A 20,060-nucleotide genomic window follows, 5' to 3' on the forward strand; every position below is an offset into this window, starting at 1 on the left:
GTATTAAAACTTCACCAGTGTTTGAGAATGTATTTTGCTCTAACTCAAACAGCAATTTCATTTATGCATTTTTTATAATAATAGTTCATTATTTTTCAACCAGCCTGAAAGCACTTAATAAGTTAATCAGTTATTCATATAATTTGTCTCTTAGCATTAATAACATTATTACTTCAGATTTTAAAAATACTCAGAAAATAAAGAATTTTCTGTTTTGTTTTAAAACATGGTTTCAATATTTTAAAAAATGTACATTTATTCAAAGAACATGACAGCTAGATTCTTTCATTACTCTGCATGAAGCTTTGTGCTGCTGCTCACTAAAACTATCCCTAAATTTATTATATAAAGTTTTGTTGACTCTGTATTTGGACCTTTAGGTCCAAGTAACTGTAACTGAAGTCCTATAACTTTCGCTCCTACTTTTACAACTGCGATTAGACTGGCCCAGTGTCAGGTTCAATAAGGCATTTGTGGGACCACTGTTGACTGCATGGAATTCAAGTTCTGCCAGGGTGGCATTTACTAGTAGCTGTCATGCATTTTTCCACTTGTCTTCTCTGCTACTGTGACCCTCTTGATTTTAACCGGAAAAAAACAAAAAAATAACCTGGTTATGTAAGTGATATAATACACCTAACCGGAAAATACATCCCAATGCTGAGCAAAAGTGATAAGGCTGTAAAAGAGTGTGCCCATCGTGATGTATAACCATAGCACCCATTTGTCATAGCAGTCCCACTGATCATGAAGGGCAGACCACAGTAGCTAATTTATGGTAACAGATGTGCTCATTTTTCAAATGAGTGAGAGCTCCGTACAACATAAATTACCTTTAATGAGCTTGTACTAAGTGCTCGAACTTAACCAAGTGCTTTCTAAGTATTATCTAATTCTAATAGCACATTTCCTGGATAGATATTAGCGTTATTATGATGCCCTCCTTTAATATGAGAAAACTATAAATTAGATTATGTGCACAAAGAGTGTCAGAGCCAGGATAAACAGTCAAGACTGCCTTCTAGATGTCCTTTCTGAGGCACGTTTCCCTGTGGGTTTTCTGAGATGAGACACCGTGTGTCTCTGGGACATGCCTGTAAGTGTGTGGGTATGTGGCTCAGGTACTGACACACTAGAGCACATGTGTCAAACACAAGGCCCGCGGGCCAAATCCAGCCCGCCAGGCCTTGCAATGTGGCCCACACCGCGCTGTCACCACTGCACTCCGCTGTCAGTTTATGACATTGTCAGTTTATGACTGTTCAGTAAACCATTCGGCCCGCGATTTAGGCTGGATTTTAGATTTTGGCCCCTTCTCTGATTGAGTTCGACACCCCTACACTAGAGCCAACAGCATCTTTGGTCTGTTTCACATAAGTAGCTTTACCACTCTTTTAACTCTGAGTGTCTAATTTAAAGTATCCTCCAATTACTTCCAGCTGAGAGAGAACATGTTTAGAATTGTGTTACATTTGAGATTATACTTCAGTGTAGCTGAAGTGTACCAGTTGTGTTTGTGCACAAAAGAGCCATTTGCGTAGGTCAGTTTTTAACTTGAGATCCATAGAAAATCTTTCTAATTTTCATATACAACAGAGGGGAGTTTTGCATTACTTGTTTCAGTTATAATTAGACTTTTCCCTGTCATGAGACATGGAAAACAGGATTTGCAAACCTCTGGTTAGGCTCTTTCATAGAAGATCTAGACAGATGTGGTCTTTGGTCTGCTGACATTAGACATCTGAGTAGAATTGTCATATACTGAACCATTTTTCTGTATTCCTACCTCTTTTCCTAATTTAGTTCCTACTTATGTTGTATGCTTTTTTTGGCGGACTCAGCTTTACTTCCTCCTCTATTTCATCCTCCATAGGCAGTTGATTCTCAGGTACTGATAACTGAACTTTGTTCATGCTTGAACCTCTTCTTTTCTCTCCCTTTATGCTTGGCCTGATTTGACCCAGGGTCTGTTTTCCCCTCCTGCATTATGGCAGTTTCCCCAGTCTCTATCATCCCAACCCCTCAGTACCACAGAGTAAGCTCTTCCTGTGTATGGGATGATGCTCCAACAAACTGAGCCACACCAGCCTGCCATAGAGTAAGCTTTTTAAAAGAAAATTGAGTGTGGCCCAGTTCAGCTTAAAGTAAGATTTTCATGACTCCCCAAGACTAAAATCACTGGCGTTCTGTGACCTAGGTGTTCCCTCCCAGCTCAATCTTACCTTTATCCAGAGTGTACTTGACCCAGACTACGTGGATTGATCTTCTTTAGACTCAGCCTAAATGCCCCTCACCACTACTAGCAAGTGGTAACTCCATTTTCTATTCATACTCACTTTTGCTTCTGAGTCCAGGTTGATTGTGGGACCTATGGGCCTCCTGACCTTGTGTAGAACAGTCCAGGAGCATCCTTCTACTCTCTCCGTAGTGGACTCCTGCTTTGGGAGGTAGGGCAAGAGCATTATCCTTTTATATGATAAAAGCCTAGGTGGTGTCACGTCCTTGCGCAATGCCCTCATGTCATCACAAGATAGCTGTCAGGGGAGGGCAGTTAGGGGTGATCAGGCAGGCAGGTGAGTGGTTAGGATCCAGCAGTCCCAGATTGTTAGAGGGATGTCCGACTGCCAGTTTAGGCCCAATTCCTGTGGGATAAGAAACTGGCAGTCGGACATCCCCTGAAGGATCCCACATTGGAAAGGGTGCAGGCTGGGCTGAGGAGACCACCCCCACCAGTGCACGAAACTCATGCAGTGGGCCTCTAGTTAAAGTATAATTGACATATGATATTATACTGGTTTCAGGTGTACCAACAGCGATTCAATATTTATATTCCTGACAAGGTGATCACCATATAAATTATTACTACAATAATGATTACTACAATAATGACTATTTTCCCTGAAAGTTTGTACTTCTTATTCCCTTTCACCATCCTCTCACCCACTCCAGTACGTCAACCATCAGTGTGTTGTTTTCTGTATCTGTGAGTCTGTTTCTATTTTATTTATTCCCCTCAGTGGATCCATGTTGTTGCAAACGGCAAGATATTTTTATGGGTAATATCCCATTGTTTGTGTGTATGTATACATATAACATTTTCTTTATCCATTCATCTATCAGGGGATACCTAGGTTACTGCAATGAATATAGGATGCATATAGCTTTTCAAATTACTGTTTTGTATTTTTCAGATAACTACTCAAAAATGGAATTTGGGGATCATATGGTAATTCAATAGTGACTGCACCAGTTTATATTCTTACCCACAGTGCATGTGGGTTCCCTTTTCTTCAAAATATTACCAACATATATTTTCTGATTTGTTAATAGGCAGTCTGACAGATGTGAGGTTCTACCCATTGTGATTTGCATTTCTCTGTTTGTGATGTTGAGCATTATTTAATATGTCTACTGGTCATCTGTATGTCTTCTTTGGAGAATGTTCAGGTCCTCTGTTTAATTGGACTTTTTTAATGTTGTATGAGTGCTTTATATATGTGGGGGTAAATTTCTGGGCCTTCTATTCTTTTTTCATTGATCTAAGTGACTGTTTCTATGTCAGTTTGAAATCAGGGAATGTGATATCTCTGCTTTGTACTCTTTTTCAAGATTGCTTTGGTTATTTCACGTTTTTTGTGGTTGTACATAAGTTTTAGTATTATTTGTTCTAGTTGTAAAAGCCCCTTGGTATTTTGATTGAGATTTTATTGAATCTGTAGCTTGCTTTTTAGGTAGTATGGACATTTTAACAATATTAATTTTTCAGTCCATGAACACGGTAAATCCTTCCATTTATTTGTGTTGACATCATCAGTATTTTTCATCAAAGTATTTCAAAGTACACTTCTTTTGCCTCCTTGGTTAAATTTATTCCTATTTTATTTTTTTATGCAGTTTAAATGGGATTGTCTTCTTAATTTCTCTTTCTGATATTTCATAATTAGTGTAGAGAAATGCCACTAATTCCTGTATATTAGTTTTGTATCCTACTACCTTACTGAATTCGTGTCATAATAGTTTTTAGGGTTTTCTATAAGTCATCTGTGAATTATGATAACTTTATCCCTTCCTTTCTAATTAAGATGCCTTTTATTTCTTTTTGGATTGATGTAGCTAGAACTTCCTGTGATAGTTGGCAAACTTATCTTATTCCTAATCACAAGGATAAAACTTAGCTCTTCACTGCTGAGTATAATGCTAGCTGTGAGCTTGTCATACATGTTGTCCTTTATTATTATGTTGAGATAAGTCTCTATTCCTGCTGGTAAAACTATGATGCATGCTTGCAAATGGCATAGGTCAGTGGTCGACAAACTATGGCTTCTTGAGTGTGGCTCTTGCACAAAATACCACGGCCTGGGAGAGACTATTTTGAAGAAGTGGCATTAGAAGAAGTTTAAAAAATTTGGCTCTCAAAAGAAATTTCAATCATTGTACTGTTGATATTTGGCTCTGTTGACTGATGAGTTTGCCGACCACTGGCATAGGTTACTAGCCCTGAAACCATATAAGGGCTCATGAAGAATATGAGAATGTATAAATTTTAGACTCTAAATAAAAAAAAAATACAGTAGAGATTTTGTTTAAAATTCAGTTAAAGTTTTAAACCATATCATCTAATTGATTAATCACTTACTTGCATTTTATCAATTACAAATATTTACTTATCCTTGTGACTATAAATAATATAGTGGATTCATATGCAGAAATTCAGATTTTGGCCTTCTGTTTCTAGGAATCTGCATATACCTCTGATTCTGCAGCTCAGATCCAGACTAAATGATAAGTTAACTTCTCTTATCCTTTAGATCTAAGCTTAGATGTCACTTCCGATGACATCTTTGACCTCCTTCTGTGATCACACCTACACCAGTACCCTGTATTTTTTCTACTTGAAACATTTCATTTTCATCTAATGCACATACATAAAATCTCATAGGCCACAAAGCAGGTGTGTTCTGATACATGCTTACCTCTGAGTAGAAGTAACCACAGCATTTTCTGCCCTTAGTTTCAAACATGCCATCTTGTTCCTGAAACATTCTTCTTGCATCCCTTCACCTGGCACTTATGCCCCAGTGGTACCTTTCCAGAGGGAATGGCCTCACACCATGATTCTTACATAGAACCTTTGGGGCACACATCACATTTTCACATTTTGTAAATAGGTTTGTTTGCGATCTTAATTTATTTTCAGAGCCTAGCTTAGAGCATGTAGGAGGAAAAATATTTTGGGATGAATTTGGGAATTTATCACACTCTACTATTATTTTTCATTATCCTATCATCCAATAAATAGAATAGATAATTAACTAAATCAATGGGGAGTTATCAGAATCACAGGCAAGTTCATGATAAAGCTTGTTTCTGTGCATCAGTTGTGACTCAAATTTTAGCAAGGCCCAAAGAATTTGGAATTGAATCTATTATACAAGTTCACATTATTTAACAAAACCAAGTAATGCTTACTAGGTATAACACTATTTAAGTATTTTACAAATACTATAAACACCTTTCATATTCATTAAGTTGCTATGGGGTAGTTCCTTTGAGGTGAGTTTTATTTATTATATCTATTTTGGAGAGGAAGAAACTGAGGCAGGTGGAGAGAAAATGCATCACCTTAGTTACAGATTTTTAGTAATATTTATGCAAATTAACTATTTTTTTTAACTCTCTGCTGTGCTTTCCTATGGAAAGTTATCAAAAGGTTAAGTTCTACTTGCACACTGATGTGTGTAATTATTTATAATAAATTGCTGAAATTGTATACAGATTGTGCTGGCAGATTTTTCATTTAGAAAAGGTCATATCAGTTAACACCTTATAGATGCAGTAGTAATTGTAGTGTAATTGCTGTTTTGCTGTTCAATATGTCATTAGGAAATATAGTTTTATAGTAGCATTCCTTAGGACCATATGCAATTAAATTTTTTCTAGTATTTCTAAATCTTTGTTTCAATCCATTGTCCAAAAGAAATATATCATGATTAAAAAGTGTGAACCAGATACGGAACTTAAACTTTTCAAGGATACTTATTAGCAAAAATGAAACAAGTGAAGCAAATGAGGGACCCTGCTGGGGTCTTGGCCAGCCTGCAAATAGCCACCAGGCCCCCCAGTGGGAACCCTCACCCTGAAGGGGGTGTGGCCCCTCACACAGGCTGTAGGACATCCCTTGAGGGGTCCCAGATTGGAGAGAGTGCAGGCTGGGCTGAGGGATACATCCCCCACGCACAAATTTCATGCACTGGGTCTCCAGTATGTTATATTACTTTTTATTTATTTTATTAATTTATTTTTCTTGTATTATAAAAAGTATTGTACTTAATGGCAAGAATATCTTTAGTCACAGAACCTTTCCTGGACTTTAACAAATATTTATGCATACTTAGCATCAAGTATTGTTCTATGCAGAATAAAAACCGCTGTTCTTATAGGGCTTATACTTTTAGCAAATCAGTGGTCAGTAGAAAATATTGTTGAATTAAACAACATTGAGCCTTTACACTTTTGGTGTCAGTCTCTAAACAACTGGATAAATGTGAGGAAGTGATATTTAAGAGGTATACATATACAGTCTTAAAACAAAAATCTTTTTTAGAGTAGAAAGGAAGTGGCTTGATAACTCACATGACTAAGCTGTTTTAAATGAATCCCAGACTCGACATTTGAAATATGTAAAAACATAATTAAATGCATTGAGGAAAATTGTCCCTCTTATAGCTTTATCTAGCAGTGGCATCATTTTGTACCACATCCACAGATTTGTGCCTAGTGCTGGGTACCAAAATTGGATATTGAGAATTCTGACATTTGCAAGCATAGAGAACTCAGTGCAGGGGGTTCAGGGTAATGATAAGGTGTTGAGCTGAGCACTACACTATAAGTTTTGTTACAACAAATCTGGATAACTTTTAAGAAGATAAGACACTTGATGATAGCAGTTTAGTGGAGAGAAGGGCTTCTTAATTGTAGGGCCAATGATGCTATAGTTAACCTCTAGGAAGCTGGTTAGGAAAGCAGGACTGAAATACATACTTTGACGATGACTAAGCAAAAAACATCTTCTGGTTTATATGTCTGTTATAGATCACAGAGAGAAGTTGAAAATGAAGGGGCCTGCTAGTTTGATATTGTTTCTCCATCTTCCTTTTACTTCTCTCAGTTTTGGGAGAATACCGCTATTCTGGCAAGTTCTTTATACCTATGTACCGTATCTTTACCTTCTTACATGAACTGCATGATGATTAATGCTATATGTGCAGATAGTCTACAAAGATTGAGCTGTATGGATGCAGGGGTTCTCTTTTATGGCTTTGCCACAACCGAGCACTATTTCCTACCATATTTGGATATTTAATAAATGTTGACTTGAGTTCTAAAACCAGAAATTTAGGGCAGCATCATGCTTTTTCTGCTGCAGTCGCATTCTAATTATTTTTCTAACACCCACTCCTGAAAACCTGTTGGTTCTTGGGCCTGCAGTCTCTTTCTGGTGCTTCCATTTCTGATCTCATCTCCTTCCTTGTACTCAGCTCTCCAGCTGCACTGCCTTAAACCTTTGCTTATCAGTTGACTGTGCTGAGAATAATCTCCCTTATCAGGGCTGCAGCCCCATCCCAGCTGCACTTAAATCTCTTTTGTCTAGACCTGCTTTCCCTAATATGTATCTTTAAAGATCATATTTCCCTCTTTGGGAAAAATACATTTAGTTGTCTTATTAGTTAACTAATATGTGTCTGTCCCATTTAATTGTAAATCCAGGAGAAAATGTGTTATGCCTGTCTCTATGTGTAACATTGTTATCATGCCTAACGCATATGCTAAATGGTTAACACATGTTTATTAACTGAATATGTAAAGCCATAACCAACCAGCACAATATGTGCCACATGTCTAGACTTCAACCAGACCTGCTCTTTCCTCGGTCTCCACTCAGAATTATATTCCATATGACAGAAAAGACAGATGATAAAAGCACTTGAACTGTATAATTTTGTACATACTTAGATCAGGAAATAGATTTTAATATAGAGATTATCTCTATAGACCCTGAAGAACAGTTAATAAGTATTTTATATAAAGGTTAAAATTTATTGTTATGCATGCTCCAGTATTTAGAAAAAATACTCCCTTAAGTCATTGAAATGTAAAACACTTCACATTGCTTCAGGCAAAATTTGGAAATGAGAAACTCCATAAGATATCAGTATCCTTAATGTGTATTTTATCTGTGGGTGCTCTACCTTTATTGAACACTATACTTGAGAATCAAAACTCAACTTTATAGGTAATGTAAAGATGTCTTCAGTAAATACAAAAAAAAATTGTTTTATATATACTCACAGGAGTTAGGAGCACCAGCCCCCCAGTGCAGTTGAAAATCCACGTATAATTTTTTGACTCCCCAAAAACATAACTATCAATACTAATTGCCTGCTGTTGATTGGAAGCCTAACTGATAACAAACTATTAAGTTAACACATATTTTGTGTATATACTGTGATCTTATAATAAAGTAAGCTTGAAAAAATGTTAAGCAAACCAGAAGAGAAAATACAGTACTGTATTTATAGGTACCATAAGTTTATGCTGCCTTAGACAAATTAATCATCTCTTAATACCTATATCAATATTGTCTTATGTGCTACAAAACACTGTAGATTTTATATGTATTACCACTAGACATCAAAATGGAAAAATAATTTACTTATTTTTAGGTATAATGATCATGTGTTCATAGCTAAGAGGCAGCAATATGATGAGATTATGATAGCCTAATCAATTGTTATAAAATGTTTATGGCATATACTATTACAGTCATATTCATAATATAGTATTGGGAAGATTGTTATATTTAAAAAAAAAAAAACAGCATATTAACCTATCACTACAGGTAACTGTTTCCCCAATTATGAGTGAGGCATACTGTACAGTAATGTAATTTTTGAAAGAAAAGTTATATAAACTAGTAATAAAAACACCATATCAATTTTTATGAAACATCACACACTTTATGGCTGGATAGTCATTCCACTTCAAGGATTGGCCCAATGTTCTACAGAATGAATACTTAGGCAATGGTGATGAGACCAAAACATTTCTACCATTAATTGCTCTCCACACAAAGCAGACAGACACAACAGATACATTAATTATACAGCATGATGATTTTGGATGACCATAATGGTCCTAACATTGAGTAGGCTGAGGAGGAGGACTGGTCTTGCTGTCTCAAGGTGGTGGAGACAGATAGCTCAGTGTAAACATGGAAGTACACATCATTTCTGTCTGATTTCTTGACTTTTTCACTTCCTTAAAATTGTTTTCTTTGTGGCACCACTCCTCCTTTTCATCACCAAAGGCCCCAAATCCTAAAAGAAGCCAGAGCCCCTTGAGTCATCAGGACCTTCTTCGTCATTGTCAGTTTCTTTCTGGCTCTGCTGCTTCTCCATTTTCTTTCTGCCCTCTGGCACTGATTCAGGTTCACTCACCTCATCTTCTGTTAATTCTTCTGCTGTGGTGTCTACTAGCTCTCAAACAACAATATCCATATCTTCAAATCCTTCCAACGTTTTGGTTATACCCCCAGTCTGTCGGCTTTCCTTCCCTGGCTCTGTCATTATTGCTCTGAAACTTTGCACTGCATATGAACACAGTTTCTTCAGCAGGAATTTATTGTGTGGGGCATGATGATTTTCACAGCTCTGTAAATGTCTTTACTCTCTACTTAGGTTCTCTTCCAGGGCTTGGACGATACTTAAAGGTCCTTCAGACCTCCTGATCTAGAAATGGAATTGGAGACATTGTGTTTGGGGGCAAGTAGACCACTGTGACATCTTTGGTGTTGAATGCACAAGTGCTGGGTGGCAGGGGCATTGCCCAATATCGGAAGAACTTAAAAGGCAGTCCCTTACTGGCCAGGAACCTCCTGACTGCAGGGAGAAAGCATCAAGGGAACCAATATGGAGAAAGGTTTCTCATTGTCCAGGTTGTCTTGTTCTCCAACCAAAAGACGGACAGCTGATGTTTCTCTTTTTCCTTCAGTTCTCTTGGGTGAACAGCTTTATAGATAAGTGCAGCCTGGATTATAAACCTTACTGAATTTGCACAAAACAAAGTTAACCTGTCGCCTTCTGCTTTAAATTGTTTCTCTTCCTTACTAAGAAATGTCCTATGTGGTATTTTCCTCCAAAAACAGGACACTTTTGTCTGTTTTTAAAAGCCTCTTCAGTCAGATACTCTTATCCTCAATGATTTTTTAATGGGGTCTCGGAGCTATTATACTGCCTCGTGGTCGGCAGAGCTGCTTCTGCTGTTACCTTGACATTTTTGAAGCCAAACCTCTTCCTAAGATGATCAAACCATCATTTGCTGGCATTTCCTTCCCCAACTTTGGATCCTTCACTTTTCTTTTGCTTTGAATTCTCATAAAATGACTGCTTTTTCTAAAATCATACCAGTCTCTAGGTATGTATGCCTTTCTTATCACACTACTAGAGACCCAGTGCATGAGATTTGTGCACTGGGGATAGGGGGTTTTCTCTCAGCCAGACCTGCACCCTCTCACAGTCCAAGAAACATCGGGGGATGTTCGCCTGCCTACTTAGGGCACTGGTCGGCAAATTCATTAGTCAACAGAGCTAAATATCAACAGTACGATTGAAATTTCTTTTGAGAGCCAAATTTTTTAAACTTCTTCTAACGCCACTTCTTCAAAATAGACTCACCTAGGCTGTGGTATTTTGTGGAAGAGCAACACTCAAGGGGCCAAAGAGCCGTTTGTGGCTTGCCAGCCGCAGTTTGCCGATCACGGATTTAGGGGATTGGGCCTAAGCCAGCAGACAGACATCCCTCAAGCAGTCTGGGACCCCTCGCTCCTTACCACCGATGCTATGCTTGCCAGCTGTGAACCTGACTTCTGGCTGAGTTGTACTCACCCCTGGGAGTGCACTGACCACCAGGGGGCAGCTCCTGCATTGAGCATCTGCCCCGGGCAGTCAGTGGACATCATAGTAACCGGTCGTTCTGTAGTTCGGTCGATTTGTGTATAATACTTTTATTATATAGGATTGTAGTCATATAAAAAGCTACATTTTTAATACAAGGTATTGCATAAAAAGGTATTTCACAAAACACAAGGTTTTCTTACCTGCTCTAATACCTTTATAATTACCTATTGTGTGTGTTTTTTTCTATAATACTGGATTCATTTATCTTGAGATGGTGAGCGACCACACAACTACTGACCACAACCTAACGTATATATCATGGCTTTTCTCTGCTGCGTGAGACTGATTTCTCCATTTCTAGTGGCATTTCTTATGGGTCCCACAGTGGTATTCAAGGGTGTAAGGTATTACAGTTAACACAGAGGAAAGTACGTAAGAATTGCGACAGATCACTTTTCACTAATTCACGGTGCTCATATGGAGATGAGTAGTGTCGCGTGGCATTTTAAGCAGCGGCTCACAGCACTTGGGCTCACCACAAAAGCAACAAAAGGTGGCTATGGAATCATTGCAGTAGAAATACAGCTACTTTTATGCATTTATGGTCTAAAATGCATCTTCATATTTGTTTACATTTCTCTCAGTTCAAATGGTGCCATGCACAGTGTTTGTGTTTGTGTTTGGTAAATTTCAAATGTATATAATAGACTTGTTTTATGGTAAGTAAAGGTAAAATAGCCTAGAATCGACACCTTTTATACATTATTACTAGAGACCCAGTGTATGGATTTGTGCGCTAGTGGGGGGGTGTGGCCTGTGGGGATCGGCCCACTGTGAGAGTGCCACCCATCCTAGTCAGCTGAGTGGCTGTGGACCTGCCCTCTGTGCAGCTGCTCCCTGGTCTGGCATATTCTGTGGAGCCAGAGCAGTCACCTCTCCAGGGGACCCAGGCCCAGGGATAATAGCACTAAGAGGTGGCAGAGTAGGCCGCGGTCCTGTGATGACCATGAACTTGGCTCCCAGCCTCTGGGATCAGCTCTGCGAGCCCAGTGATGGTGCTTCGCGGGCCTGTAGGTGACGGCAGGTTGTGAGGAAGAGGAGCATGGGGCAAGAAGGTGAAGATTGCAGCCTGAGTTCCTTTCCATTTGCATGGGGTTCACGGAGCAGCTGTTCATCCCAGTCAGCTGAGCAGCACTCCCACTGCGGTAGTGCACTGACCACCAGGGGGCAGCTCCTGTGTTGAGTGTATTCCCCTTGGTGGTCAGTGCACATCACAGCAACTGCTGATAGACCCATCATTTGTTTGCTGGGCTTTTATTATATAGGATGATGTACTTTTTTTTTTTTTTTTTAAGCATTTTATACATTTGTGAGTTTTTTTTCCAAACTTTCATAAATCTCTCAAAAATGTTCCAACATTCAAAAAATCTTATGACTTCCAATCAAGATAGTGGAATAAGTAATTGCTGGATTTGCCTCCTCCCATGAACATAACAAAATTATAACTGAATTATTGGGTAAGCATAGTAATTGAAAACCTACTGAAGACTAGCTGAGCAGAACTTATTTAACTCAAGATATAGAGAAATCTGTTGGGGGGATGGGAAATGCAGAATAGGCTGATCCTACATCCACTTGTGACAATCAAGAATCGGAGTTATATCTCAGCTGTGGAGGTTCCCACTGAGGAGCAAGTAGTCCTAGTCCCACACTGGGCTCCTTATCCTATTGCAGCAATGCTGGGAAGAGGATTCCTCATAACTTCTTGCTGTGAAAACTAGAGGGCTACTGGGGACCCAGGCATTCCTCAAGGGGCCCGAAACAGGCTTGCTCACTTGTAAACTCACTCATTCTTATCCCCAACACAAAAAAAGTGTGAGGGGGGAAACTAAAGAGGTCTGGAGGGGATCAGGATGGCTCTCTCTAGGGACAGAATTGCTGAAGGTTACCCTTCTTCCTTTGTTGAGCCCTTCCACCTCCAACCAGTAGGCATATGCCAAATCTGAGCTCTCCATTAACCTAACCGGTTCCTCCACCCTGGTAATAGCCTGAGACCTCACCCCACTCAACTCGCATTCCCAGCAGGAGCTGCTTCCAGTGGATTTTCAACACTAGAAGCCTTCCTCAGCTCGTGCTATGGACTTTCCTAAAATCTCTTAAAGGTCCCCAGATGAGCAGTGGCTGGCCTCCTCATGTCTTGTACCTCTTGTTAAGCCACTCCAAGCCTGACGCAAGTGATGAAGGGTCTCAATTTTCATTGTAATTCCAATCTGTGAGCTGCAGCCAGTGTTAGCTCAGAATGTAGCTTCAACCAAGCGGGCACAAAGCTGGCATAAATGACAGCTGACCTCAACTCATGTTTTGATGCTCATCAAAAGGCACTAGTGTCATCTGGCCTCAGTTCACAGCATAGTCCCCCTAAAGCAGTTCCAGAACCAACACACCCAGTGGCCGGCTGCAGACTACACCAGCATACCACCTAACCAGCTGCACAGATGACACACCCTAAGGATGGATTTCATGGTCAACACAATCCTACTAGTGACTCCTACTCTGTTGTGCCAGCCCTCATAGTCAGTCAGTCAGTACCACCCACTGACATGCCAATAGCAATTAAGGCTCACCTACACAGCAATCAATGTTCAACTACAGCAGGGAGCACACACAACTGACAAAAGGGAAACAGCTGGAACCTTCAGCTCAGGTGAACAGGGAAACTGCCAATGGGCCTCATAGGACAACTACTACATATGCCACCTTACCAAGACTGGGAAAAGTAGCAAATCTACCTAATACATAGAAATAAACATGGGGAGGCAGTTGAGAGGAGGAGGAAAAAGAAACATACAGTTGTATGGTGACATTCTTTTGTGTTAATAAAGCTGTTGACATTATCATAACCTGCATGTATTTTTCCATTTGAACAATTGTAAATTGCCCACCCTTGTACAATAGAATATTACTCAGTCATTAAAGTAGTGAAATTTTGTCGTTTACAGTAACATGGTTGGACCTAGGAGGTATTATGCTAAGTGAAATAATTGAGACAGAAAAAGAAATACCATATTATTTCACTTATATGTGGAATCTAAAGAAAAAAATAAAATAAACAGAAGCAAACTTATAGATACAGAAAAATTGATGGTCATCAGATAGGAGAGGGGTGGTTGCATGAGTGAAAAAATTAAAGGGCATAAATATTGCCAGTTATAAAAAGTGTTAGGGATGTAAAACACAGCGCAGGGAATAGAGTCAGTAATACTATAATGACTATGTTTGGTGTCAGTAGACTTATTGGGTTATCACTTTGTGAGTCATAAATGTCTAATCACTATGTTGTATCTCTAAAACTAAAAATGTCACATACAATTGAACAATTTAAAAAAATAAAAATTCATGCTCAGTTGTTCAAGGGTCAAATGTGTGTAATAGAAAAAGATTCATTGTAATTATATGAAGGAAAGAGACTTGAGAATTTTGACATCTTGTGCCTACTTCGACATTGACTTAAAGAGCATCTAATCATTACGTAATTCATATCTTCATTCACTTTTATGCCCTTTTATGCTCAAAAGGACATGTGTCCCCCCTCAATTTCACTCCCCAATATGTGTAACTTATTTCTCATTTTCATCTTCCTCCACCTGTCCACCCATCACGATCTCCTTTGATACTCGCCTCTCCTGTCTTATTTCTCAATAAGAGAAATATTTGATCCCACTTTCCTTCTGTTATAATTACTTTTATCTTTTTGGAACTATGTAAAGAGTTTCAGAGAATAAAATTATATACCTAAATCTAATTATTTTATGTGTCCCTATGTTTTAAAACTTACAAATATGTCTTTTTCTGAATTAGCAATTGCCACTTGAGCCCTTGGCTTGTCATCCCATTACCTTCAATGGAGACACTGAACTCAGAGTGTTCTAGAAGTACACACAGGCTGAAGCTGACAGAGGGAGGTGGTATGTCTCATCCCTAATTATTGCATTTTAGGGCAGTGACCATAGACAGGTTGTAGACAACAATTGAATATAAAATACTGTACCTTATGTATAGACCTTCATTTATTACCTTACTGCCCTTTCTTTCTCCCACTTAATCTTTAGTTCACAGGCTTTGGCATATATTTAGTACACTTCTGACTTCACTTCTTAACTAATCTTGTTCTTCATTTTCTTTCGATCGAAGGAGAAATGCAATGTCTTCACTTGCTGTGTTCATGGAATTTTGAATTTTATCACGATGAAAAAAATATTCTCTTGCTCACCAAGGGCCTGGAAGTCAGCTAGCTCTACTGACATTATTCCCCAGACTTTTACCTCTGGAATCACCCTGTGAACACTGAAGTTGTCTGAATTCCCATGGATAGCTAGGCTCAGTTAATTTAAGTTACTTGCCTAAGGTCACACACCTAACATGTGGCAAAGGCTGGACTTTTATCCAAAGTCTTCCTGACACTAAACCTTCATAGTAGGGCAAGGTCCATGGCAGAATGTTACAGTAGTGGTAATGGAGCTGTAACTTTGTCATGGACTTTGAGAACCACAAGATTTTGCAGTAGTATGAGAATTCTCAGAAGACAAGAGCTGGGAATCCACTTAGCAGGGAATGGAGATGAGTACCAGACTGCTTGTGGGAACAAATGGAGAAATAATTTGTACACAAGATTTTGGACTACATATCTGACATGAAGCCAGTTGAAGACATTCAAATGTAGTGAGTTGGGGTAAAAGTGACAATAGGCATATCTGTGCCATAGCAACATGAGAAGGTACTAGAAAAGTCTCAGAAATATATCTCAGTAACTAAATTGTAGGATGTCAGTAAAGCTTACAGTTGAGCTCACAGGGTGAAGGGAGAAAAGAAGAAAAAAAAAGGGGGGGAGGGAATGCACAATAAACAGTTGGTTTCACAATTATTTCCAAAGAGCCTCAATAAAAATGTCTTCACCAGTCACATCCCTGTTGATGTTTGGAAAAGGAGATAGCAGACAAATACTTTAGAAAGCTACACTTTTCACTGAAGATAAAATTATTTTTTTAAAAATATGAAGTACTTGAAGGTTTATGATTTAAAGCAGATTAAGGTGAAGAATGGAGCATGTTTTATCTCCTAACCATTGGATTTAATTTCTCTGTGCTGCATTGATACCCTTCTTTGTGGGTCTTACATTTTTTTATTTTCAAATGTATTCTTAATTGCCAAAGTAACACCTTACAAGCTATCTTAAATGTAAGCATTTTAAACTTCTAAAACATGCTGAGAGCAGTGACCCTTTGGATCTTTAAGATCTTCCAAAAAAATCTGGCTGGTGTGACAAAAATTATTTAAAAATACATGTAATTTGTATACAGATAATTAGTAATAATTCACTAAAATATATTTTTAAATTCTAATTTTTTTCTACTTTATTTTAATTTAATCCAGGGGCCATGAAATCTAAAGTGTTCCCAATTCTGCTCGCATTCATTCACCATAGCCAGAGCAGGGCCAGATTGGACATGGCCAGGGTACTTGCTCGTTTTTGCTTTCTAGTGCAACCATGTGCTTTTCTATCAATTTCAAGTTTGTTATAAGAAGCAAAGTTCCTAATATTAAAGGGGTGTTTGATTTCTTAAATCTGACTTTAGCTAATGCTGAAAATCTCACAATCTATATTCTCTCAGTATAATGCATAAAGGCCAAGTTCAGTGTTTCATACTAAAAGTGAAACTCAATTTACTAAAGAAAAGCTTTTAATCTTTGTATATAGTCTGACATGCCAGATTGTATTTAACAGCTGAGTTTCAGAGACAAGTACTAGGCATTTCTTCAAAGAACCTGACCAAATGCTATAATCCATTTCCTTCTGAAATTGCAGCTGCTAAATTATACCCAAAACATTTATAAGTGTCACTTTGCCTTTCCAGCAATTAAGGAGCTCAAAAAAAAAATCGCTTTGTGTTTCCTAGCTTTCAAATTATTGTATTTATCCTGAACTGGCCTTTCACTTTGCTCTTTCAAATGCTACCGAGGTGGTTTGGGAGGTTATGTTAAAGAGGGAGGCATCAATTCTGAACAGGTGTGGAAAAATGATTTCTTTTGATGTATTAAAGTGTTCTATTTTAAAGGCATTTTAGCAATTTAACACATCAACTGTTGTGAGTTCCCATGTAAGCGGGCAGCCAATTCATTTCCCTTGAAAGGGCAGAAAGTCTGAGTCAACTTCAGAGCTCTAAATGGTGGCAGGTTGACAGTCACTGCGTTTACAGAAATTCTCCCTTTGCTGTTTCAGTGTTGATCCTCCTGATCGTCACCATGAGGAGACGGAAAAAAGAGCCCCTCATTTTCGATGAAGAGAGAGATATCAGAGAGAATATCGTTCGCTACGATGATGAGGGCGGAGGAGAGGAAGACACAGAAGCTTTTGACATGGCAGCATTGAGAAACCTCAACGTCATCAGGGACACCAAGACTCGGAGGGACGTGACTCCAGAAATTCAGTTCTTGAGTCGGCCAACTTTTAAAAGCATCCCAGATAATGTCATTTTCCGGGAATTTATCTGGGAGAGACTGAAGGAAGCTGACGTGGATCCCTGTGCCCCCCCTTATGACTCCTTGCAGACCTATGCATTCGAAGGGAACGGCTCAGTGGCTGAGTCCCTCAGCTCCTTGGAGTCCATCAGCTCAAACTCTGATCAGAACTATGACTACCTGAGTGACTGGGGGCCCCGTTTCAAAAGACTAGCAGACATGTATGGGACTGGCCAGGAGACTCTGTACTCCTAGCCTTGGAGATTACATTGGAAATGCACTGAAGACAAAGTCAAAGCAAAACAAACTAAAAAGACTACATAACACAAAACAAGAACATGGCTAGAGGAAATGGTTGTAAATATGTCTCCATTTTTAATGGTTTGGTTTCTACCTTGGTGAAGCGTTTGTTCGTTAGATGGATCCAAGGACCACACTGACCACAGACTCTGAGCATTTGAAGGCTTTTGATAAAAAGAAATGCTCAGTGATTTGTGAATAGATAGCAACTCTCAAATACCTGCAAAGGCACTAACCTCTATGAGTAAGTGGTGCCCTGTGTTGTCAGTGAACCAAGGATGCTCAGGGCACACCTCATGGTTCTGTCAGTGAACAGCACGATGTGCCACTGAGAAGTCCTGCAACTTCTCGGATATAGAAACAAATTTAATTTATAGTGATGCTTTACGCTTGCTAGATTAGAGAATCCAGGAGAATTTTATTGCTCTGGTTTAGCAAATATGTTTCATTTAGCAAAATATAAATTCTTAGAAAAATCTTACCCAATCCTCTAATACAAGCCAATGAAATTGGATTTAAGGCAACGTAAACCATTGTTTAGCAAATAAATATGAAGTGCTCCAAATAAGAAAAAGGTTAATCATTCTGAAAGTGTGCAATTGTTTTGAAATGCTTGTGTAGGTATAAAAAAAGTTGCTATCTATTCGTTGGTTTTTTTTTTATTACCTCTTCTGATTTTTATAGGAGAATATCTTTCCTTTTTTATCTGACACATGGTCTTATATTAATTTTTGAGCTCCAATATCCACCAAATTCAGTTTCATCTTACTGCCTCATAGTATTGAGCTCATCAAAACATGCTGATTTTTCACCAGTCAGAGCTCCATGAAAGAAATGAAGCATGGAAATGGAGAAGAAAAAGACAACAGAGCAATTGAGCATCTCAGAGCAGAGCACCACTACAAAGACATATGAATTATTGGTCTGAGTCATTGGAACGTACAAAACATTGGAATGAAATATTTGTATTTAAAAAAAAAAGATTCAGAGAGAAGTGAGATTTCCTTTGATGCAAGATTTATTTTTCAAGGTCAAGAGTTCTATATGCTCCAAAGACTTTTGAGAATTTGTTCTACCCCTCCTTCTTTTGCTGTAAGCATATAGAGCGAAAGACTAGTTTTTTAAATATGTCTTAATGTCATGTTATAAACTTCAAAACCCCATCTTTAAATTCCAGTGCTAATATGTTCTTCAAGAATAGGCCTGTCAATGTATAATTTCTATACTGGTTTAGACGTGCCAAAGTGAGGAGAGTAATTTCAAGGGATCATATGTGTTTAAGTTTGTGATGGGCTTCTTCAAAAAGAAGAATTTTATGACTAAATATTTCTACCTATCATTAAACAACAGTACTAGTTTAATGTGCATATATTCAAGTAAGAATGGATTTAGTTTCTTTTTTCCTTTTAGAGAGAGTTATTGTCGGGTTCCTAATAATCTATAGCTAATGGACACTGTATAAAAAATTATGTTCTAATAGTGCTTCTTTCTGAAAGACAAACATTGGAACTGGAACATCACATTTTGATGACACTAGGGGAAACTGTGTAGGATTGTGTAAACTTGCAGCCCACCTTTAGAAATGAAGTATGTGAAAGTGGCCTTCAGCTTCATCAAAATCAGTTAATTCAATAAATTGGATTATCCTCAAAAAGTCCTTTCATTTGAATAAAGTTTGGTACACATTGTTTCATGCCTAGATAGATATGCTTCTTGCTGTACTAATATATGTATATATGAAAAACCAATTTTATAAAGAGTAAAAGATCCCATTCATTACTTTTAGTCAAGTATGTAACTTTTTCAAATTAAAAAAAAAAAAAAAAAGCTAGGACATGTCTACCCTTTTCAATAAAATCACAGTGTGGTATAGGTATTAGGTAGGTATTGAAATCAGCAGGGTGCTGAGAAAACAGTTTTGTAATAACCCCTTGTCTGCAAGAAGATAAAATAGTTTAGTACATTTGGATGTCGAAGCTGCTGATTGTTGCACATATCACTTAATGGAGGTTTGAATGTATTTTAGAAAAGGAATATGAAATTATTCACCTTCCGTCCCTTTTAAAGAATATATTTTCTTGGTTTTTATTTTTTTTTCATATTTGCCAGTAATATATTGGGAAAAGACTAAAATTTAAATAAAGATTTAAATTTCTTGCATATGCCCAATTGCCATTTTATGTGTGAAAGATTATATCAATACAGTATTGAACTCGATTGAATATTTTTTTAAATGCTTGACATGACTGAAAAAAATGATAAAATTTCTATGAAATTCTCTAGCTAAAT

At 38.1% G+C, this 20,060-nt stretch overlaps 1 protein-coding gene across 4 annotated transcripts in view; it reads left to right on the forward strand.

Annotated features, from left to right (window-relative positions):
• CDH7 (cadherin 7) overlaps positions 1–20,060 on the forward strand; it is a 135,113-nt gene that overhangs the window by 98,057 nt on the left and 16,996 nt on the right. For 3 of the 4 annotated variants that reach the window (XM_084887836.1, XM_084887835.1, XM_084887837.1), the window contains one exon: positions 17,233–19,934. The exons of the other annotated variant lie outside the window; for it this stretch is intronic. In XM_084887836.1, coding sequence (XP_084743962.1) covers positions 17,233–17,726 — 494 coding nt within the window. In that variant the 3' untranslated portion in view covers positions 17,727–19,934. Of the gene's footprint in view, positions 1–17,232; positions 19,935–20,060 lie in introns of those variants that run through there. 4 annotated transcript variants of the gene reach the window in all.

Source organism: Pipistrellus hanaki (genome assembly GCF_964339955.1).
Source record: "Pipistrellus hanaki genome assembly, chromosome: 6".
NCBI lineage: Eukaryota > Metazoa > Chordata > Mammalia > Chiroptera > Vespertilionidae > Pipistrellus > Pipistrellus hanaki.